This window comes from Mesoplodon mirus (assembly GCF_964341445.2).
Source record: "Mesoplodon mirus genome assembly, chromosome: 6".
In the NCBI taxonomy this organism is placed as follows: Eukaryota; Metazoa; Chordata; class Mammalia; order Artiodactyla; family Ziphiidae; genus Mesoplodon; species Mesoplodon mirus.
Genome location: NC_138982.1, coordinates 101673336 through 101697470, shown reverse-complemented (window position 1 = coordinate 101697470; position 24135 = coordinate 101673336). Strand labels below are relative to the sequence as shown.

The following is a 24135-nucleotide window of genomic DNA, read 5'->3' as shown; positions in this document are numbered from 1 at the left end:
TTTCCTTCTGCTTTATTAAATGTAAAAACAGTATATATAAGATGCAGGTAAAAATAATTGAGTTGAAAGGGTAGTCTTTTTGAATCAATTTATGCTTTTATACAGATATATAAATTTTACACATAGTCTAAAAAATACAGGACCTATATATGAGTTGTACATTATATCTTATGATCTCTAAATGCTTATATTGTTTCAAGGAGATTGCCTTCTCTTTTCAGTTATTTTAAGTATTAAAAAAAAAAAGGACTGCTTTATATATTTCCATTCAGTCCCTCTAATATTGCTTGTAACCTTCCAATTCTCAGAGAAGTTGCAGCTAAAATCCATAACATAGTCGTTAGAAATTATTATTTTTGAAGCTACTGCTCTTATCTAATACCAGTCATATATTCCATAAAGTCTTCTGGAAAGAGCAAAGTCTTTTACTTTCTCATGAATGGAAATACAAAAAGAAAGTCTTCCATTAGACTTTGTATACTCAAAGTACTGTAGTGAACATATATTTTTATAGTTACTTTTCCACTGTTTACTGTTTATTCAATTTTTAAATTTCACCAAATGGGATACTTCAAACAAATGTGAAAAGCCATTCCATTTTTGCATCAATTGCTTATTTTCTATGGAGTATCCAAAAATTCCTTTCAGGAAGCAAAACATTCCCTTTCCCACCTCACAACTTTGATCACTCTACCATTAAATGAAATAGTTAGGTGTCTGTATTTTAATATAAAGAATAGCAACAACAAAAAAATTATGATTTGTCCAGTTAAAGCTGTTTACACTATGGGGAACAGATATAATAAACAAACAAACACAATTAAATCAAGTGTGTTTGCTAGTCCAAAACTGTATAATTCCTAATTTTAAAAATAGTATATACACATATATACTGATTTACTTTAAATATATATTTATCCATAAGTCCATTCATTCATTAACTAATGCTTACTAAACATTATCTTGTACAAGTGTCTTATTCTCAACACAGAGGACACAAAGCGACCAAGACAAGCAAAAGCCCCTGTCTCATGGAATTGACCTTCTAGTGGTAAAGACACACAATGAAGAAGTACTGATAAGTGCTATGCTGAAAATTAAATTAATGTTGTTACATAGCATGACTGTGGCTTCTTCATATTAAGTGGTAAGGGAAGTCTTCTCTGAGGATGTGATATTTAAGCCGATGTATGAAAAGCATGAAGGAACCAGTCATGAGAAAATCTGGGGGAATTCCAGGCAGAAGGAATAGTTTAATGTGTGAGACTTTTAGAGTGTTTGAGGGTAGAGAGAACAGTGTGCTCGGTACACAGTTGATGAGCCAAAGAGAGGCAAAAAATGAGATGGGGGTCAACGAATATTTATGAGGCCACTACAGTAGTTTAAGCAAAAAAGAAAAAAAGGGTGGCTTTTGTTAGAGAAGAAGTAGTGAAGATGGAGAGAAGTGGATGGATGTGGGGTATGTTTGAAGACAGAGCTTGCTAATGGATTGGCCCTGAGGGATAAAGAGAGAAAAATTGAAGATAAATTCTACATTTGAAAAATAAGAAATGTAGTCAGTGGTGGTGCAGGAGAAGCAGGTTGGGAGGGAAAAAAATCAGGAGTTTGGTTTTAGCCATGTAATGCCTGAGATACCTGTTAGATATTCAAATGGAGATATTGAGGAGACAGTTATATATAAGAGTTCCAAGGAGCGATCAGGGCTAGACATCAAGATTTAGAAGCCATCAATATATATATGGTATTTAATGTTTTTAAATCACCTGGGAAAAGCCTGTAAGATAGAGAAGTAGGCCTTGATTGAGATCCAGGGCATGTCAATGTAGAAGTTAGGTGGAGAATTAGAAACCAGCAGAGGACCCTGAGGAGTGTAAGGTAACGTAGAGAACAAAAAAAAAAACAATTGGCCATCTGGATTAAATGCTTTAAGAAGCCAAGTTTAAAGTAAAGAAATGGACTTTGGGCTTGGCAACATGGAAGTTACTGATGATTTTGACAAGGGCAGTCTCTGTGAAGTAGTGAAGTCAAAGCCTGATTGAAGTGGATTGAGAAGATAATTTAGAAAAGAATGTGGAGTCAGTATCTATACACAACTCTTTCAAGAAGTTTTACCATAAGAAAACAAGAGGAACAGGGCAGTAGCTGAGTAGTTGGAAGTAGATATGGGGTCAAGAAAGCTGCGTGTGTGTGTGTGTGTGTGTGTGTGTTTAGAGAAAGAATGCTAGGGAATATTTATATATGAATGAGAATGATCTGGTAGAAAGGGGAAAACTGATTATGCAAGAGAGAATTTAATTAGAAAAGGCTTTGAGAAGTAGAAAGGTTAGGATTCATAGCTTAAGTTGGAAGGTTAGTTTTTGATAGGAGGAGACAGAACTACAATGGGAGGGAAGGCAGAGAGTGTAATATGCAGATAGGTTGGTAGATTTGTGGTAGAAATGTAAGGATGTTACTGTGTGAGTACTCTTACTTTACCAAGAGGAAATAAAAGTCAGTATAAGGAGTGGGAAGCAGGTATAGGCTGGAGAGATGTGTAGGTAGTTGGAAAGGGGGAACACACACACACACACATATAAACATATATATGTGCATATATAAACATAGTCAATGGGGATTTGTATGTAATACACCACAGGACAAAGACCTACTGTATAAAATATATTAAAGCCATTTTACTAAATATTTTTGAGACATCTTATTTGGAAGACCTGAAACTGAATTCTGAGCTTTTCCAAGGATGCTGATAACAGAGTCCTCTTTCCATAATGTAGAGATTAAGTGAGGACTTCTCAATGCCATAGATACTTCCCATGTTTTGTTATTTTTGTCTACTGCAGTGTAAAAGACAGAAACATCTTGTAGCCATTCTAATTCAAAGCTTATGAAAATTAGTTTAATGCTTAAAGATGTGTATTATATATTCAAGCTGTCAATTTTCTCAAAACACTATTTTGAGAGGGTCTGAGCCCCCATCTGAAATTAAAATAAATAAATAAAGGTAATCAGGCTCTAATCGTTCGGTAAAACAATATTTTATTGTTTTGTTTTCATATAAAAACATCTGTCATTTAAGAGAAACACAAGGGCAATATATTTTTTTTTCATTGTGCCCTCTCTATCCTATAGGAAGGATGTGACTTTTTCATTGTGCTTGGAGCTTTATTTCTGGATAGGCTGTATGTAATTCAGTGTGTTGGAATTTATACGTGCAGATTTATTCTTTGGATTTGATGTAAAATTAGACTGAATAATGGAATAAGATTGCCCTCCATTTTTTTGTTTTAGCATAGCCAAAAATATAAAGATATATGTGTACATATAAATATGCATTTGATTAAACTCAATATTTGAATGGCCATATCAAGTATTAAATGGTAGATTTGACAGTTGCAGTGTATTCAAAATAAAAAAGTTATAAAAATCTTTGTAGCACAAATCCTAAAAAGTTTATTATTTAAATACTAAATAGTACATTTATATTAAATGCCTAGATAACAACTATCTAGGTTGAGACATTTAGTCCCTCATAGAGTAATATTTGACTAATGATAAACTGCAGCTGAAAACATTTTTTCTTCCTATGATTTTTAAAATGTATCTCTTTGTAACCTGTCATAAAGTTATTTATCATTAATTATGGATTTAGCACTACTCTTGCAAAAAGGGGAAAAGATCTGTTTGTGAGAAGAAGGAAGTGCAGCACTGCATTATTTTTTCTCTTTAGTATTACATCACTATTTAGAGCTTCAATATATGCCTTTCACTCAGGTTCCTTACACAGCCTATGTTCTTTTTTCTGGTTGTATCACAATATGGTAGAAAGATAAACACAGTAAGAGGGTGTTTACAATAGAACTACAATCCTACCTATTATCTACTTCACTATGACAATGAAGTAGTCCAGACTTACTTGAAGGTGGTATTGTTTTCATCTTATGAAATCTACTGTAATATTATGATGTTCCATGTATATTTTCATGTGCTGGCATGCTTACAAGTTATAGTGTTATAGAATGCTCAGCTCTCAATGAGGGATTGTTTGCGGTGAATTGCATTACATATGTCATCTATCTATTTGCTGAAAGAATATGGTGTTTAGCAAAACTACCTGCTGAGCAACATAAGATTTTTGTACAAAGTACAAGTTACTAATTATTGTATTTTATTTTTCTATGATTTCCTAAGAGGCATTATCAGGGTCTTACAGATGGAGTAAGCCTGTTTATTAAAATATCTATTAGCAAATAAAAGTTACAGTTCTGGTGGTTGAATTTGTGGCTTTTTTGTATTGTGTTGATCATATTTAATATAATTTATCTTTTAGTCTATTAAATCTAGATGCTCTTTACATATATTAGTAATTTTGGAGACAAAATCATAGCTGTAATTTTTCACAATAATATCATTAAGGTCAAGACATAAATTCACATAAGTCACTATAAATAATTAGTACATATTTTTATAGTGATTTTATATCAGCAAAAAATTTTGTGAGATTCAAGTGAATTAAATTGTTCATTGCGTAGGTAATCCTGTATACAAATTGCAGATGACTGACAGATACACATAATGTACAACAGTTCAAACAGCTTTAGACTATCAATATTCATTCCAAAAACATCCAGTAAATTACCAATCATGGATTTTCTATATTTTTTAAAAGTTGCTGGTAAGAAAATATATTAAAAGTATCCTGAATTAATCAGAATAGCACTGTACTCACCATATCTCACTCTTCTCTCTTTTATAATTCTTACCACAGTTCCAAAAGCCAGTATGAAATTTAAACTGGTAATAAAGTACTTGAAACTTTCTTTCCTTATACAGGTATCTTAAGAAGCCTTCATAAAATTAAGTACCATTTTTAAAGCTTCTTATTCTCATAATAAGGAGACCCAAACTAACTTCTTAAATCAAGTGAAACCAATTTTTATGCTGAGCCTTGAGTGTATTGTTGAGAGCTGTTTTGGTTGGCAAAGCACCAAAACAGCAGATTCAACCATATGAAGTATTTACTTTTTTAAAGGTTGTTAGTTTCAAAACTGACATTTTCTAGATTATTGAATAGATTGTGGGTTTCATGACCACTATTTTATCTCTAATAATAAGAAGCAAACACATCAACTACACTTACCTAAGATAACTATTTACTTAGCTAAATTTTTGTAAGAGAATTATGTACCTTAAGATAACTATTCACTTAGCAAAATTTTAAAAAAGAATTGTTATCTGCTTAAATTGACTGAAAAGTTGGATATCCAATCTCTCCACTTCATTTCCAGTGTTCACCAAATGTTTTGTACTAAGCAAAAACAGAGCTCAACCTAGGGGCAGAAAATATCAACTCCAAACAGGAAAAATTGTCTGTACACGAAAGTTTCCTGAAACATAAGATTTCTACTTAGCTCTAAGGGAAAAAAAAAAAAAAGTCAAAGTCCGGCTGTAAGTACTTAGCCTCCAACTTTTATCAAAGTGAGTCACAATACCCAGACACACAGAAAAGTAATTAATACCTCACTGTAAATTCAGTGTCAGAAGTTAAAGGACCACATTTAAAAATCTTACCCATATAATAAAAATTGCAGGACAAAGGAAGATAAGAAATTGTTTATTGAACACCTACTATGTGCCAAACATACATACCTCTGTTACCTACTTATTCCTCAAAACCACCAAATGAGTTATTTAGTGTCTTTTTGAAGGTGAGGAAGCTGAACAATAGAGCAGCGTTAACTGGACTAAGGCTACACAATAAGGCGGAATATATTTCCGTACTCCATTTCTTCAAGGACATTGGTAAGTTCTTTTGGATATGCAACTATAGGTTTTTTTTGGTTTTGCATTTTGTTAGTTTTCATCTTTCAACAAGAGTCACTAACCCAGAACCTATTTTTTCCATTGTAAAAATAACAGAACCGCATTTGAAAATTTGGAAAATAAAATGCATCCCATGATCATGCAAATACAACCTTTCCCCCATTGTTACTTTTATAGAATTCCTTCTAGTCTCTTTTTCACCCTGCTAATCCACTTAATAGGCCGAAATTGATAGGCCAAAGAACAGGTAGGGTAGTAAATATAACACTAGGTAGCTAGAGGGGGTAGAGAATCTCATACTCCTGGCTAACAAAGGAGATAAATCATTTACTATTACTATAATACCCCAGAGCAATTTAAGAGAGTGGCTAACTTTAAGCATTGGGACTACTGATTCCTGACCACCTGCCGATTTGATTCTGGGGACTGTAATCGCAGGGTATTATGCCTCGTGGAAATCTCTTCAGGAGATCAGACAGCTCAGAAACCAGGTTCAGGCAGACTTCCTTTGCCGAATAATGCCTGTGAGTTTATCTCCTCTCCTTGCCCGAACGAACGGTTTTGCTTCTCCAGGACTCTGGGGTCTGAGGCCTAACAGCCTGTTAAAGGGTGGATGCTACGGGCAACCAGGCAATTCCGGCGTACTTCTCGCCCTAGAACGCTGCGCCCATGCTCGACGTCGACGCAGACTCCTCAGCGCTCTGGGCGCCACAAGGTGCGCCGCTCCCTCTGAGCTGACTTTCCCGAGAGGGCGGAGAGACCGCGCGGCGAGAAAGGCCCGAAGACAACGCGGACGCCGAACACTTCCCAGCAGGCTGTGCGCGAGCCTACAACTCCCATTATGCTCCACCGGGGAACTGCGCGGCTCCTCGCTGGGAGGCGGCAGTTTACCCCTTCAACCTCGCTTACACTTCTAAAATACTCCTCGCTGTGCCTCTGGCATTTACGGGAGCTCTTCAATCCCTTAACAGGAGCACGGCAGCTGACGCGCTGAGACCTCTGAGGAGGCGTGGCTCCGCACCGGAAAAACCTCCGGTTGCCCGGGGAACGCCACGCACCACGCCGCCTGACCCGCCACTGATGCTTGGGCTGAGCCAGAGACTACCCCTTCACCCAACTTGCGGAGGCGAGGCGGCTTTGCTCAGGCCCACGGATCCTTCCTATGGAGGCCTAGAGAGGAAGGCTGAGGGACGCCCGCACCATATTCCCATTGCAGAGAGGGATTCGAGCGAGTGCGTCCATTCCTGTTCTTCAGCAGCTCCCGGGCCCGCAGGACTAACCTCAAAGACCAGGTATCTCCCCAACCCCAATTTTTGTATCCAGCGCCACCCACCAGTCCCCTCCGCCACCAATTTTAGAATTGCTCTTCCTCATGTTTTTCATTCCGTGTGGTTGTTTCTAATGTGTGAGAACTAGAAAAGAAGAAGTGGGCTATGGACCCCAGAAAACTCATGGAACTGCTTTGGGTGAATTTTTGTTTGATTGGATGGTTTTAACACTGCCCGATTTGGGCCTCTTTGTTTGCTGTGTGGGAAGTATAATTGAAATTTCATCATAAAAAACTGAAAGCTGAATAAAAATATTTATTGGGGGTAGTGAGAGTGTGCTATAATTCACTCTAGAAACATTTTTAAAGTTCCAAAGTACCATTCATGTTGTTTCCTTTGCTCGACCACTCTCTGTGTAGCCTACCTTCCAAGCTCGTACTATGGGTAACATTCTAATTCTACAGGACTTTTCTGGCAACAAGTTAAAAAAAAAAAAAAAAAAAAAACTTTAGAAAGCAGATTGTGGGACTTCCCTGGTGGTCCAATGGTTAAGACTCCTCGCTTCCACTGCAGGGGGCCCGGTTCAATCCCTTGCTGGGGAACTAAGATTCCCTCGTGACGCCTGGAGGGACCAAAAAAAAAGAAAGAAAAGAAAGCCGTTCCTCAGATAACAGCCAAGAGAATTTGATTGGCTGGTTTGCAGAGAGAGGAAAACAGTAAAATAAGAAACTGGAAAGGTAGATTGGAGCCAGATTGTGAACAACTTTAAAAGCTATGCATGGAAGTTTAGACTTTATTCTAAAATCCTTAAGTTCTCAATAGTGACTGTACATCAGAAACACTGTGTAGCTTTTTAAAATACAGATGCCCTGATTCCATCTTCAGAAATACTAATCCAGTTAGCTGATTCCAGTGTGCAGCCAGGGGCGAGAAACATGGCTATAGGAGTAGGTTGCTACAGAAAACTTTCACTGTATCTCCTCCTGTGCAGTTAGGACATGGTTAATGAATGTCGAGTGACAAATTATCTTCTATTTCCTTATTTCATGCATGCAAAAAGTAAATTTATAAAGATGTATAATTACTAAGAAATAGAAGCATATATAGGGCTATATGATAGTTGTTTATAAAGCAACTTCGATAAATGTAATTATATCTCTTAGAACAACTGACTGCTCTTTTAAATTGCATATCCCACAGTATTTCAATAACAAGCATCAGGTGTTTGATAATCCATGAAAAAAGGGACAGAAAATCAGAATCCGATGTTCTATGAAAAAACGAATATTCAAGTATCAAGCTTTTGACAATCAATGCTTTATCATAGATGCCCAGAGGGGGATGATATGAGAAGTGGTCGTATTTTTTAAAATCTATTCAAAATCGTATGGGAATTGCAAAACAAGATATAAACCTATATCAATATGCTTAGTACAATTAATAACAAAGTGAGTAATAGCAAATTTACTTTGAATTAAATTGGTCTGTGTGAATTGTTTCGTGATATCAGAAGGCTAACTTAAAGTAGATTCTACAAATGCCTGTCCCTAAGCTGAGATTTAAAGGAATGGGTTGAGTGAGATTTGAATCTCCAACACAAGGAGAGAAGTCGATTCAAGCGGCGCAAATAGAGTACCTGAAGTCAAACCCATCCCTTGGGTAAGACAACTGTGGCCCCATGTTTGGGTGGGCGCTTCACCTTCTCTTTTCTGCACATCATTGGAATTCAGTTTTGAAATTTCTGTCCACAATGATCTCTGAAGGGGCCTAAGCAAAACTAATGATGCAGCCACCTTTCAGATGCAGTTGTCTTAGAAGCTTCTTTATTTTTTAAGTTGCTGCATCCTCACATCCTTCAAGGTATGGTCTTGCCTTTTTGGTGTGGAATAAAAAACACTGAAGGAGCTGTAAGACGACAAGCTTCTGGAACCTTAGATGGAGATGAGAATAAATCAATTAAATGAAACTGATATTTAGAGGGGTTTTTTGTTTTGTTTTGTTCTGTTTTTTAAGAGAACTTTGAAAACGGTGGTTTGGAGAGTAATAGGAAATGTTTGGAATACAGATGTAGTTACTGCTGTAGCAGTCCCTGCAGCGGTTGAGGGCTGGCAAAAGTGGTGTCTCTCTTCTCCCACCACATAGTAATGTTTTGGGAGGTGGGGGTGGTGATGGACCCAAAGGAAGAACCTTTGGAAAGTTTCATTTGGAGACCTGAAGTCTAAATCTAACAGTACCTTAGAAGGGTATGGATAGCCATAAAGTTATCACATAGCCAGCAACACACCATCAGCAGTTTTATTTGACTTCAAAATGCTTATGTTTGGATTACTGATGGAGTTTTTTTGAAAGTTTGCATTGGAAGGATTTTTTTTTTTCCCAAAGAAAGAATTGATAAACAAATGAACACTTCAGGGACAAGTTAACAAAGAAACTTTTATGGTATTTGAGAAAATGAGATGAAAATGTAAGATTGGTATTTACATTCATATTCTTTACTAGTACACTAGTTAAAATTCTTTTAAAATGATACTTAACAGGATAGTTCATGTAAGTTATAGTTTCAAAGAAACAAGTATTTATTAAGGTTCAAATTGTGTGTGTGTTTTATGCATAACCTTCTTCCCAAATGGATTTGTGGTGACTTACAAAGATATACGTAAGGACTAAGGAAAAATTAAGATAAATATATCAGTTAGGATTTTTTGTTTCTGTTGATAGAAGACATAACCTAAACTGGATATAATCAAGCAAAGACACAAAAATGGTGAATTCAATGTTTATTACTTTGTATTATTGCAAACTACAATGGGGCTGGCTTTAGAAAAAGATTTGACCAGTGGCTCAAATGATGTAGCCAAAATCTCAGTTTTTCTCTGTTATTCTGGTCTGCCTTCTACTTTCTAAGCTTCAGCATCAGGCTTCACATGAACGCCATTGCCCATACATTGTTCAAGATTTCCAGAAAAGGCTGCAAATATTCTCAAGTATCACAAATGGCAGACTCCACATGATTCTGAGTTTAACCACATTTTCTTCTTAAGTATTATATGTCACGATGAGAAATGTACAGTTATTTCAAGGGCATTATTCTGTGTTGTCAGGGGTTATTATCTGCCAATCTGCATTTCAGTTAAGACTCCTTTCTGGTAATCAGCTTAAACTCTGTTTACTAAATGCAAAGCTACATTGACATGGTTTTCACAATATCACTGTGTCTTTAAATTCTGAAATTTGGGATACATATGCTCATATTTTCTATTCTTAAGGTGCCTGTGGGTAATATATATAAATATATTTTTTTTCCTGACTTGCAGCTGGTTTGTAAATACTTTACTCACATTATGGGATTGCTAGACAGACTTTCAGGCTTGCTTGGCCTGAGGAAGAAGGAAGTTCATGTTTTGTGCCTTGGGCTGGATAATAGTGGCAAAACAACAATCATTAATAAACTTAAACCTTCAAACGTAAGTATATTTATTACATACTTTGTGTATTTTCTTTTGATAAAGGACTGTTTTTATTTTTATTTTTTATAATCCATTATTTTTTTTTATTGGAGTAAATTTGCTTTACAGTGTTGTGTTAGTTTCTGCTGTACAATGAAGTGAATCAGCTATATGTATACCTATATCCCTCCCTCTTGAACCTCCCTCTCCTGCTTCTCCCACCATCTAGGTCATCACAGAGCACCAAGCTGAGCTCCCTGTGCTATGCAGCAGGTTCCCACTAGCTAGCTATTTTACGCGTGGTAGTGTATTTATGTCAAACCTAATCTCCCAAGTCATCCCACCCTCCCTTTCCCCCCCGTATCCACATGTCCATTCTCTACGTCTGCATCTCTCTATTCCTGCCCTACAAATAGGTTCATCTATACCATTTTTCGAGATTCCACATATATGCGTTAATACACAATATATGTTTTTCTCTTTCTGGCTTACTTCACTCTGTATGACAGACTCTTGGTCCATCCACGTCACAAAGAACCCAATTTTGTTCCTTTTTATGGCTGAGTAATATTCCATTCAATATATGTACCACATCTTCTCTATCCGTTCATCTGTCATTGGACACTTAGATTGTTTCCATGTCCTGGCTCTTATAAATAATGCTGCAGTGAATATTGGGGTGCATGTGTCCTTTTGAATTACAGTTTTCTCTGGGTATATGCCCAGTAGTGGGATTGCTGGGTCATATGGTAGTTCTATTTTCAGTTTTTTAAGGAACCTCCATACTGTTCTCCATAGTGGCTGTATCAATTAACATTTCTACCCACAGTGCAAGAGGGTTCCCTTTTCTCCACACCATCTCCAGCATTTATTGTTTGTAGATTTTTTGATGATGGCCATTCTGACCAGTGTGAGGTGATACCTCATTGTAGTATTGATTTGCATTTCTCTACTAATTAGTGATGTTGAGCATATTTTCATGTGTCTCTTGGCCATCTGTATGTCTTCTTTCATGAAGTATCCATTTTTTAATTGGGTTGTTGGTTTTTTTGATATTGAGCTGCATGAGCTGTTTTTATATATTGTGGAGATTAATCCTTTGTCTATTGTTTCCTTTGCAAACATTTTCTCCCATTCTGAGGGTTGTCTTTCCATCTTGTTTATGGTTTCCTTTGCTGTGCAAAAGCTTTTAAGTTTAATTAGGTCCCATTTGTTTATTTTTGTTTTTATCTTCATTACTCTAGGAGGTGGGTCAAAAAAGATCCTGCTGTGGTTTCTGTCAAAGAGTGTGTTTCCTATGTTTTTCCTCTGAGAGTTTTATAGTGTCTGGTCTTACATTTAGGTCTTTAATCCATTTGGAGTTTATTTTTGTGTGTGGTGTTAGGGAATATTCTAATTTGCATTCTACTGTTCTAATAAGCACCACTTATTGAAGAGGCTGTCTTTTCTTCATTGTATGTTCTTGCCTCCCTTGTCATAATTTAGTTGACCATAGGTGCATGGGTTTATCTCTGGGCTTTCTATCCTGTACCATTGATCTATATTTCTGTTTTTGTGCCCGTACCATACTGTCTTGATTACTGTAGCTTTGCAGTATGGTTTGAAGTTGGGTAAACTGATTCCTCCAGCTCCGTTTTTCTTTCTCAAGATTGCATTGGCTACTCAGGGTCTTTTGCATTTCCATACGAATTGTAAAATTTTTCTTCTATTTCTGTGAAGAATGCCATTGGTACTTTGATAGGGATTGCATTGAATCCATAGATTGCTTTGGGTAGTATAGTCATTTTTGCAATATTGATTCTTCCAATCCAAGAACATATTTCTCCATCTGTTTATGTCATCTTTGATTTCTGTCATCAGTGTTTTATAGTTTTCTAAGTAAAGTCTTTTGCCTCCTTAGGTAGTAGGTTTATTCCTAGGTATTTTATTCTTTGTGTTGCGATGGTAAATGGGATTGTTTCCTTGATTTCTCTTTCTGATTTTTTGTTGTTAGTGTGTAGGAATGCCAGAGATTTCTGTGCATTAATTTTGTATCCTGCAACCTTACCAAATTCATTGATTACTTCTAGTAGTTTTCTGGTGGCATCTTTAGGATTTTCTATGTATACTGTCATGTCTTCTGCAAACAGTGACAGTTTTACTTCTTCTTTCCCAATTTGTGTTCATTTTATTTCTTTTTCTTCTCTGATTGCCGTGGCTAGAACTTCCAAAACTATGTTGAGTAAGAATGGCGAGAGTGGCCATCCTTGTCTTGTTCCTGGTCTTAGTGGAAATGCTTTCAGTTTTTCACCATTGAGAATGATGTTTGCTGTGGGTTTGTCGTATATGGCCTTTATTACGTTGAGGTAGGTTCCCTCTGTGCCCATTTTCTGGAGGGGTTTTATCATAAATAGGTGTTGAATTTTGTCAAAAGCTTTTTCTGCATCTATTGAGATGATCATATGGTCTTTATTCCTCAATTTGTTAATATGATGTATCACATTGATTGATTTGCATATATTGAAGAATCCTTGCATTCCTGGGATAAATCCCACTTGATCATTATGTATGATCCTTTTAATGTGTTGTTGGATTCTGTTTGCTACTATTTTGTTGAGGATTTTTGCATCTTTGTTCATTAGTGATACTGGTCTGTTTTATTTTTTTTATGATATCTTTGTCTGGTTTTGGTATCAGGGTGATGGTGGCTTTGCAGAACAAATTTGGGAGTGTTTCTCCCTCTACAATTTTTTGGAAGATTTTGAGAAGGATTGGTGTTAGCTCTTCTCTAAACGTCTGATAGAATTTGCGTGTGAAGCCACCTGGTCCTGGACTTCTGTTTGTTGAAAGATTTTTAATTACAGTTTCAATTTCATTACTTGTGATAGGTCTGTTTATATTTTCTGATTCTTCCTGGTTCACTCTTGGAAAATTGTACCTTTCCAAGAATTTGTCCATTTCTTTGTGGTTGTCCATTTTATTGGCATATAGTTGTTTGTAGTAGTGTCTTATAATCTTTTGTATTTCTACGGTGTCAGAAGTGATTTCTCCTTTTTCATTTCTAATTTTACTGATTTGCATCCTCTTTTTTTCTTGATGAGTCTGGCTAAATGTTTATCAATTTTGTTTATCTTCTTGAAGAACCAACTTTTAGTTTTATTTATCTTTGCTATTTTTTCTTCATTTCTATTTCATTTATTTCTGCTCTGATCTTTAAGATTTCTTTCCTTCTACTGACTTTGGGTTTTCTTTGTTTTTCTTTCTCTAGTTGCTTTAGGTGTAAGGTTAGATTGTTTGAGATTTTTTGTTTTGCTTTGTTTTGTTTTACATCTTTTTTGGAGTAAAATTGCTTTACAATGGTGTGTTAGTTTCTGCTTTATAACAAAGTGAATCACTTATACATATACATATGTTCCCATATCTCTTCCCTCTTGCATATCCCTCCCTCCAACCCTCCCTATCCCACCCCTCTAGGTGGTCACAAAGCACCAAGCTGATATCCCTGTGCTATGCAGCTGCTTCCCACTAGCTATCTGTTTTATGTTTGGTAGTGTATATATGTCCATGCCACTCTCTCACTTTCTAACAGCTTACCCTTCCCCCTCCCCATATCCTCAAGTCCATTCTTTTTTTTTTTTTTTTTTTAGTTTCTGCTTTATAACAAAGTGAATCAGTCATACATATACATCTGTTCCCACATCCCTTCCCTCTTGCATCTCCCTCCCTCCCACCCTCCCTATCCCACCCCTCCAGGCAGTCACAAAGCACCAAGCGATCTCCCTGTGCTATGCGGCTGCTTCCCACTATCTATCTACCTTACATTTGGTAGTGTATATATGTCCATGACTCTCTTTCACTTTGTCACAGCTTACCCTTCCCCCTCCCCATATCCTCAAGTCCATTCTCAAGTATGTCTGTGTCTTTATTCCTGTTTTACCCCTAGGTTCTTCATGACATTTTTTTTTAATGCCATATATATGTGTTAGCATATGGTATTTGTCTTTCTCTTTCTGACTTACTTCACTCTGTATGACAGACTCTAGGTCCATCCACCTCATTATAAGTAGCTCAATTTCATTTCTTTTTATGGCTGAGTAATATTCCATTGTATATATGTGCCACATCTTCTTTATCCATTCATCCAATGATGGACACTTAGGTTGTTTCCATCTCTTGGCTATTGTAAATAGCGCTGCAGTGAATATTGGGGTGCATGTGTCCTTTTGAATTATGGTTTTCTTAGGGTATATGCCCAGTAGTGGGATTGCTGTGTCATATGGTAGTTCTATTTTCAGCTTTTTAAGGAACCTCCATACTGTTCTCTATAGTGGCTGTACCAATTCACATTCCCACCAGCAGTGCAAGAGTGTTCCCTTTTCTCCACACCCTCTCCAGCATTTATTGTTCCTAGATTTTTTGATGATGGCCATTCTGACTGGTGTGAGATGATATCTCACTGTAGTTTTGATTTGCATTTCTCTAATGATTAATGATGTTCAGCATTCTTTCATGTGTTTGTTGGCAGTCTGTATATCTTCTTTGGAGAAATGTCTATTTAGGTCTTCTGCCCATTTTTGGATTGGGTTGTTTGTTTTTTTGTTATTGAGCTGCATGAGCTGCTTGTAAATTTTGGAGTTTAATCCTTTGTCAGTTGCTTCATTTGCAAATATTTTCTCCCATTCTGAGGGTTGTCTTTTGGTCTTGTTTATGGTTTCCTTTGCTGTGCAAAAGGTTTGAAGTTTCATTAGGTCCCATTTGTTTATCTTTGTTTTTATTTCCATTTCTCTAGGAGGTGGGTCAAAAAGGATCTTGCTGTGATTTATGTCATAGAGTGTTCTGCCTATGTTTTCCTCTAAGAGTTTGATAGTTTCTGGCATTACATTTAGGTCCTTAATCCATTTTGAGCTTATTTTTGTGTATGGTGTTAGGGAGTGATCTAATCTCATACTTTTACATGTACCTGTCCAGTTTTCCCAGCACCACTTATTGAAGAGGTGTCCTTTCTCCACTGTACATTCCTGCCTCCTTTATCAAAGATAAGGTGACCGTATGTGCATGGATTTGTCTCTGGGCTTTCTTCCCGTTCCACTGATCTATATTTCTGTTTTTGTGCCAGTACCATACTGTCTTGATTACTGTAGCTTTGTAGTTTAGTCTGAAGTCAGGGAGCCTGATTCCTCATGCTCCGTTTTTCGTTCCCAAAATTCCTTTGGCTATTTGGGGTCTTTTGTGTTTCCATATAAATTGTGATATTTTTTGTTCTAGTTCTGTGAAAAATGCCAGTGGTAGTTTGATAGGGATTGCATTCAATCTGTAGATTGCTTTGGGTAGTACAGTCATTTTCACAATGTTGATTCTTCCAATCCAAGAATATGGTATATCTCTCCATCTGTTTGTATCATCTTTAATTTCTTTCATCAGTGTCTTCTAATTTTCTGCATACAGGTCTTTTGTCTCCTTAGGTAGGTTTATTCCTAGATATTTTATCCTTTTTGTTTCAATGGTAAATGGGAGTGTTTTCTTCATTTCACTTTCAGATTTTTCACCATTAGTGTATAGGAATGCCAGAGATTTCTGTGCATTAATTTTGTATCCTGCTACTTTACCAAATTCATTGATTAGCTCTTTCGTTTTCTGGTAGCATCTTTAGGATTCTCTGTGTATAGTATCATGTCATCTGCAAACAGTGACAGCTTTACTTCTTCTTTTCTGATTGGGATTCCTTTTATTTCCTTTTCTCTGATTGCTGTGGCTAAAACTTCCAAAACTCTGTTGAATAAGAGTGGTGAGAGTGGGCAACCTTGTCTTGTTCCTGATCTTAGTGGAAATGGTTTCAGTTTTTCACCATTGAGGATGATGTTGGCTGTGGGTTTGTCATATATGGCCTTTATTATGTTGAGGAAAGTTCCCTCTATGCCTACTTTCTGGAGGTTTTTTTATCAGAAATGGGTGTTGAATTTTGGCGAAACCTTTCTCTGCATCTATTGAGATGATGATATGGTTTTTCTCCTTCAATTTGATAATATTGTGTATCACATTGATTGATTTGAGTATATTGAAGAATCCTTGCATTCTTGGAATAAACCCCACTTGATCCTTTTAATGTGCTGTTGGATTCTGTTTGCTAGTATTTTGTTGAGGATTTTTGCATCTATGTTCATCAGTGATATTGGCCTGTAGTTTTCTTTCTTTGTGACATCCTTTTCTGGTTTTGGTATCAGGGTGATGGTGGCCTCGTAGAATGAATTTGGGAGTGTTCCTCCCTCTGCTATATTTTGAAAGAGTTTGAGAAGGATAGCTGTTAGCTCTTCTCTAAATATTTGAAAGAATTTGCCTGTGAAGCCATCTGGTCCTGGGCTTTTGTTTGTTGGAAGATTTTTAATCACAGTTTCAATTTCAGTGCTTGTGATTGGTCGGTTCATATTTTCTATTTCTTCCTGAATCAGTCTTGGCAAGTTGTGCATTTCTAAGAATTTGTCCATTTCTTCCATGTTGTCCATTTTATTGGCGTAGAGTTGCTTGTAGTAATCTCTCATGATCTTTTGTATTTCTTCAGTGTCAGTTGTTACTTCTCCTTTTTCATTTGTAATTCTATTGATTTGAGTCTTCTCCCTTTTTTTCTTGATGAGTCTGGCTAATGGTTTGTCAATTTTGTTTATCTTCTCAAAGAACCAGCTTTTAGTTTTATTGATCTTTGCTATCGTTTCCTTCATTTCTTTTTCATTTATTTCTGATCTGATCTTTATGATTTCTTTCCTTCTGCTAACTTTGGGGTTTTTTTGTTCTTTCTCTAATTGCTTTAGGTGCAAGGTTAGGTTGTTTATTCAAGATATTTCCTGTTTCTTAAGGTAGGATTGTATTGCTGTAAACTTCCCTCTTAGAACTGCTTTTGCTGCATCCCATAGGTTTTGTGTCATCGTGTCTCCATTGTCATTTGTTTCTAGGTATTTTTTGATTTCCTTTTTGATTTCTTCAGTGATCAATTCGTTATTAAGTAGTGTATTGTTTAGCCTCCATGTGTTTGTATTTTTTACAGATCTTTTCCTGTAATTGATATCTAGTCTCATAGCATTGTGGTCAGAAAAGATACTTGATACGATTTCAATTTTCTTAAATTTACCAAGGCTTGATTTGTGACCGAAGATATGATGTATCCTGGAGAATGTTCCATGAGCACTTGAGAAAAATGTGTATTCTGTTGTTTTTGGATGGAACGTCCTATAAATATCAATTAAGTCCATCTTGTTTAATGTATCATTTAAAGCTTATGTTTCCTTATTTATTTTCATTTTGGATGATCTGTCCATTGGTGAAAGTGGGATGTTAAAGTCCCCTACTATGAGTGTGTTACTGTCGATTTCCCCTTTTTTTTTTTTTTTTTTTTTTTTTTTTTGCGGTACGCGGGCCTCTCACTGTTGTGGCCTCTCCCGTTGCGGAGCACAGGCTCCGGACGCGCAGGCTCAGCGGCCATGGCTCACGGGCCCAGCCGCTCCGTCGATTTCCCCTTTTATGGCTGTTAGTATTTGCCTTATGTATTGAGGTGCTCCTATGTTGGGTGCATAGATATTTACAATTGTTATATCTTCTTCTTGGATCGATCCCTTGATCATTATGTAGTGTCCTCCTTTGTCTCTTTTAGTAGTCTTTATTTTAATGTCTATTTTGTCATATGAGAATTGCTACTCCAGCTTTCTTTTGGTTTCCATTTGCATGGAATATCTTTTTCCATCCCTTCACTTTCAGTCTGTATGTGTCTCTGGGTCTGAAATGGGTCGCTTGTGGACAGCATATATATGGGTCTTGTTTTTGTATCCAATCAGCCAGTCTGAGTCTTTTGGTGGGAGCATTTAATCCATTTACATTTAAGGTAATTATCAATATGTATGTTCCTATTCCCATTTTCTTAATTGTTTTGGGTTTGTTATTATAGGTCTTTTCCTTCTCTTGTGTTTCTTGCCTAGAGAAGATCCTTTAGCATTTGTTGTAAAGCTCGTTTGGTGGTGTTGAACTCTCTCAGCCTTTGCTTGTGTGTAAAGGTTTTAATTTCTCCATCAAATCTGAATGAGATCCTTGCTGGGTAGAGTAATCTTGGTTGTAGGTTTTTCTCCTTCATCACTTTAAATATGTCCTGCCAGTCCCTTCTGGCTTGCAGAGTTTCTGCTGAAAGATCAGCTGTTAACCTTAGGGGGATTCCCTTGTGTGTTATTTGTTGTTTTTCCCTTGCTGCTTTTATTATGTTTTCTTTGTATTTAATTTTTGACAGTTTGATTAATATGTGTCTTGGCATGTTTCTCCTTGGATTTATCCTGTATGGGACTCTCTGTGCTTCCTGGACTTTATTAACTATTTCCTTTCCAATATTAGAGAAGTTTTCAACTATAATCTCCTCAAATATTTTCTCAGTCCCTTTCTTTTTCTCTTCTTCTTCTGGGATCCCTATAATTCGAATGTTGGTGCATTTAATGGTGTCCCAGAGGTCTCTGAGACTGTCCTCAGTTCTTTTCATTCTTTTTTCTTTATTCTGCTCTGCAGTAGTTATTTCCACTATTTTATCTTCCAGATCACTTATCTGTTCTTCTGCCTCAGTTATTCTGCTATTGATCCCATCTAGAGTATTTTTAATTTCATTTATTGTGTTGTTCATCGTTGTTTGTTTCATCTTTAGTTCTTCTAGGTCCTTATTAAATGTTTCTTGCATTTTGTCTATTCTATTTCCAAGATTTTGGATCATCTTTACTATCATTATTCTGAATTCTTTTTCAGGTAGACTACCTATTTCCTCTTCATTTGTTAGGTCTGGTGGGTTTTTATCTTGCTCCTTCATCTGCTGTGTGTTTTTCTGTCTTTTCATTATGCTTATCTTACTGTGTTTGGGTTCTCCTTTTTGCAGGTTGCACGTTGGTAGTTCTCGTTGTTTTTGGTGTCTGTCCCCAGTGGCTAAAGTTGGTTCAGTGGGTTGTGTAGGCTTCCTGGTGGAGGGGACTAGTGCCTGTGTTCTGGAGGATGAGGCTGGATCTTGCCTTTCTGGGGGGTAGGTTCACTTCTGGTGGTGTTTTTTGTGGTGTCTGTGGACTTATGATTTTAGGCAGCCTCTCTGCTAATGGGTGGGGTTGTGTTCCTGTCTTGCTAGTTGTTTGGCATAGGGTGTCCAGCACTGTAGCTTGCTGCTCGTTGAGTGAAGCTGGGTGTTGGTGTTGATATTGCGATCTCTGGGAGATTTTCGCCGTTTGATATTACGTGGAGCTGGGAGGTCTCTTGTGGACTAGTGTCCTGAAGTTGGCTCTCCCACCTCAGAGGCACAGCACTGACTCCTAGCTGCTGCACCAAGAGCCTTTCATCCACACGGCTCAGAATAAAAGGGAGAAAAAGTAGAAAGAAAGAAAGAAAGAAAGAAAGAGGATAAAGGAAAAATAAGATAAAGTAATGTAAGATAAAATAAAGTTATTAAAATAAAAAAATAATTATTAAGAAAAAAAATTTTTTAAGTAAGAAAAAAAAATGGACAGTTTGAACCCTAGGACAAATGGTGAAAGCAAAGCTATACAGACAAAATCTCACACAGAGGCATACACATACACACTCACAAAAAGAGGAAAAGGGGAAAAAATAATAAATCTTGCTCTCAAAGTCCACCTCCTCAATTGGGATGATTCATTGTCTATTCAGGTATTCCACAGATGCAGGGTACATCAAGTTGATTGTGGAGATTTAATCTGCTGCTCCTGAGGCTGCTGGGAGAGATTTCCCTTTCTCTTCTTTGTTCGCCCAGCTCCTGGGGTTCAGGTTTGGATTTGGCCCTGCCTCTGCATGTAGGTCGCCGGAGGGCGTCTTTTGTTCGCTCAGACAGGACGGGGTTATGGAGCAGCTGATTCGGGGTCTGTGGCTCACTCAGGCCGGGGGGAGGGAGGGGTACGTAGTGCGGGGTGAGCCTGCGGCGGCAGAGGCCGTTATGACGTTGCACCAGCCTGAGGTGCCCCGTGCGTTTTCCCGGGGAAGTTGTCCCTGGATCCCGGGATCCTGGCAGTGGCGGGCTGCACAGGCTCCCCGGAAGGGAGGTGTGGAGAGTGACCTGTGCTCGCACACACGCTTCTTGGTGGTGGCAGCAGCAGCCTTAGCGTCTCATGCCCGTCTCTGGGGTCCGCTCTGTTAGCCGCGCCTCTCGCCTGTCTCTGTAGCTCCTTTAAGCAGAGCTCTTAATCCCCTCTCCTCACGTACCAGGAAACAAAGAGGGAAGAAAAAGTCTCTTGTCTCTTGGGCAGGTCCAGACTTTTTCCCGGACTCCCTCCTGGCTAGCTGTGGTGCACTAACCCCTTCAGGCTGTGTTCATGCCGCCAACCCCAGTCCTCTCCCTGCACTCCAACTGAAGCCCGAGCCTTAGTTCCCAGCCCCGCCCGCCCCAGCGGGTGAGCAGACAAGACTCTGGTGAGTGCTGGTCGGCACCTATCCTCTGTGTGGGAATGTCTCCACTTTGCCCTCCGCACCCTGGTGGCTGCGCTCTCCTCCGAGGCTCTTAAGCTCTCCCCCTCCGCCACCCGCAGTCTCCGCCCACGAAGGGGCATTTAGTGTGTGGAAACCTTTCCTCCTTCACGGCTCCCTTCCACTGGTGCAGGTCCTGTCCCTATTCTTTTGTCTCTCTTTTTTCTTTTTTCTTTTGCCCTACCCAGGTACGTGGGGAGTTTCTTGCCTTTTGGGAGGTTTGAGGTCTTCTGCCAGCGTTCAGTAGGTGTTCTGTAGGAGTTGTTCCACGTGTAGATGTATTTCTGATGTATCTGTGGGGAGGAAGGTGATCTCCGCGTCTTACTCCTCCACCATCTTCCCCCCTCGAGATTTTTGTTTCTTGAGGTGAGATTAAATTGCTATAAACTTCCCTCTTAGAACTTATTTTGCTGCATCCCATAGATTTTGGGTTATGGTGTTTTCATTGTCATTTGTTTTTATATATTTTTAAAATTTCTTCTTTGATTTCTTCAGTGATCTCTTGATTATTTAGTAGTGCACTGTTTAACCTCCATGTATTTGTATATTTTGCAGTTTTCTTCCTGTAATTGATTTCCAATCACATAGCCTTGTGGTCAGAAAAGATGCTTGATACGATCAGTTTTCTTAATTTTACTGAGGCTTGATTTGTGACCCAAGATGTGAACTATCCTGGAGAATGTTCCATGTGCACTTGAGAAGAAAGTGTATTCTGCCACTTTCAGATGGAATGTCCTATAAATATCAATTAAATCTATCTGGTCTATTGTGTCATTTAAAGCTTGTGTTTCCTTATTTATCTTCTGCTTGGATGACCTGTCCATTGGTGTAAGTAGGGTGTTAAAGTCCCATACTATTATTGTGTTACTGTCGATTTCCCCTTTTATGGTTGTTAGCATTTGCCTTATGTATTGAGGTGCTCCTATGTTGGGTGCATAAATATTTATAATTGTTATGTCTTCTTCTTGGATCGATCCCTTGATCATTATGTAGTGCCCTTCCTTATCTCTTGTAACAGTCTTTATTTAAAAGTCTATTTTATCTGATACGAGTATTGCTACTCCAGCTTTCTTTTGATTTCCATTTATGTGGAATATCTTTTTCCATCCCTTCACTTTCAGTCTGTATGTGTCCCTAGGTCTGAAATGGGTTTCTTGTAGACATTATATATGGGTCCTGTTTTTGTATACATTCAGCTAGTCTGTGACTTTTAGTTGGAGCATTTAATCCATTTACATTCAAGGTTATTATCGATATCTGTGTTCCTACTACCATTTTCTTAATTGCTTTGGGTTTGTTTTTGTGGGTCTTTTTCTTCTCTTGTGTTTTCCACCTAGAGAAGTTCCTTTAGAGTTTGCTGTAAAGCTGGTTTGGTGGTGCTGAATTCTGTTAGCTTTTGCTTGTCTGAAAAGCTTTTGATTTTGCCATTGAATCTGAGTGAGATCCTTGCTGGGTAGAGTAATCTTGTTTGTAGGTTTTTCTCTTTCATCCTTTTAAGTATATCCTGCCACTCCCTTCTGGCCTGCAGAGTTTCTGCTGAAAAATTAGCTGATAACCTTATGGGGATTCCTTTGTATGTTATTTTTTGCTTTTACCTTGCTGCTTTTAATATTTTTTCTTTGAATTTAATTTTTGTTGGTTTGATTAATATGTGTCTTGGTGTGTTTCTCCTAGGGTTTATCCTGTATGTCACTCACTGTGCTTCCTGGACTTGGGTGACTGTTTCCTTTCCCATGTTAGGGTAGTTTTCCACTGTAATCTCTTCATATATTTTCTCAGACCCTTTCTTTTTCTCTTCTTCTTCTGAGACCCCTATAATTTGAATGTTGGTGTGTTTAGTGTTGTCCCAGAGTCTCTAAGATTGTCTTCAATTCTTTTCTTTCTTTCTTCCTTATTCTGCTCCTTGGCAGTTATTTCCACCATTCTGTCTTCCAGCTCACTTATTCTTCTGCCTCAGTTATTCTGTTATTGATTCCTTCTAGTGTGTTTTTCATTTCAGTTATTGTGCTGTTCATCTCTGTTTCTTTGTTCTTTAGTTCTTCTAAATCTTTGTTAAACACTTCTTGTATTTTCTCAATCTGTGCCTCCATTCTGTTTCCGAGATTCTGTATCATCTTTACTGTCATTACTCTGAATTCGTTTTAGGTAGGTTGCCTATTTCCTCTTCATTTTTTTGGGCTTGTAGATTTTATACCTTGCTCCTTCATCTGCAACATATTTTTTTGTCTTCTTTTTTTTTTCTTTTTTTTTTGATGGGTGGGATTGTGTTCCTGTTTTACTGGTTGTTTGGCCTGAGGCTTCCAGCACTGGAGTTTGTAGGCTGTTGGGTGGAGCTGGGTCTTGGTGCCAGGATGAGGACTTCTGGGAGACCACACTCCAATGAATATTCCCTGGGGTTTGAGGTTCTCTGGTAGTCCAGTGGTTTGGACTCGGAGCTCCCACTGCAGGAACTCTGGCCTGACCTCCATCTTGTGAACCAAGATCCCGCAAGATATGTGGGGTGGCAAAAAAAAAAAAAAAAAAAGAAAGAAAAGGAGCAGAACTATAACAAAGAGTAAAAAATAAAATTAGATTAGAAAACTAACAGATTTGTTAGAAAGAATAAAAATATAGTTGAAACAACAATGGAAGGTAAAACAGAACCACAATAGTAAAAAAGAGGAGAAAAAGAAAAAAAAATCCGGAAAAAGCCTTGGCTCTGGGGGGGCAGGGATTATGCAGGGGCAGGTTTCAGGTGGGGGCGGGGCCTATGCTTAGGGCCAACAGAGCAGGAAAAGGCCCTGGAAGGGCTGGGTGGGTGGGGCGGTGAGTCTTAGGCTCAATGCAGCAGGAGGAGCCTCAGCAGGAGGGGCCCAGGCAGTGCCTCTGGCCTTGGAGGGTGGAGGACCTGGTCCAGGACCCCAGCAGGCTCACTGGGCCCGAGTGGGCAGGGGAAGTGCTAAGCATGTTCCCCCCAATCCTCTGATCCTGGAAGGCCCCTCCCCATTGGCCTCTCTTCTTCTCTCCTCTCCCTCCCTCCTATGCCCCTGAGACCCACCCGGCCAGAGGAGATCCTGGAAGGCAGAGGACCAGACCCAGAAGCCCAGCAGGCTTCCCGGGGCCAAGTGGGTGGGGGAAAGGCCCACAGTGCCTTCCATGATCCCCTGGCC

At 38.2% G+C, this 24135-nt stretch overlaps 1 protein-coding gene across 3 annotated transcripts in view; it reads left to right on the top strand.

Moving 5' to 3' along the window:
- Positions 1-6689: 6689 nt before the first annotated feature.
- ARL6 (ARF like GTPase 6) overlaps positions 6690-24135 on the top strand; it is a 54740-nt gene continuing 37294 nt past the window's right edge. For 2 of the 3 annotated variants that reach the window (XR_014294467.1, XM_082626088.1), the window contains exons 1-2: positions 6690-7109; positions 10400-10549. Coding sequence is in view for 2 of the 3 variants with exons in the window: in XM_082626088.1 (XP_082482214.1) it covers positions 10427-10549 (123 nt within the window). In the remaining variant the exon portion in view is untranslated. Of the gene's footprint in view, positions 7110-10399; positions 10550-24135 lie in introns of those variants that run through there. The other variant, XM_082626089.1, reaches the window with a different exon arrangement.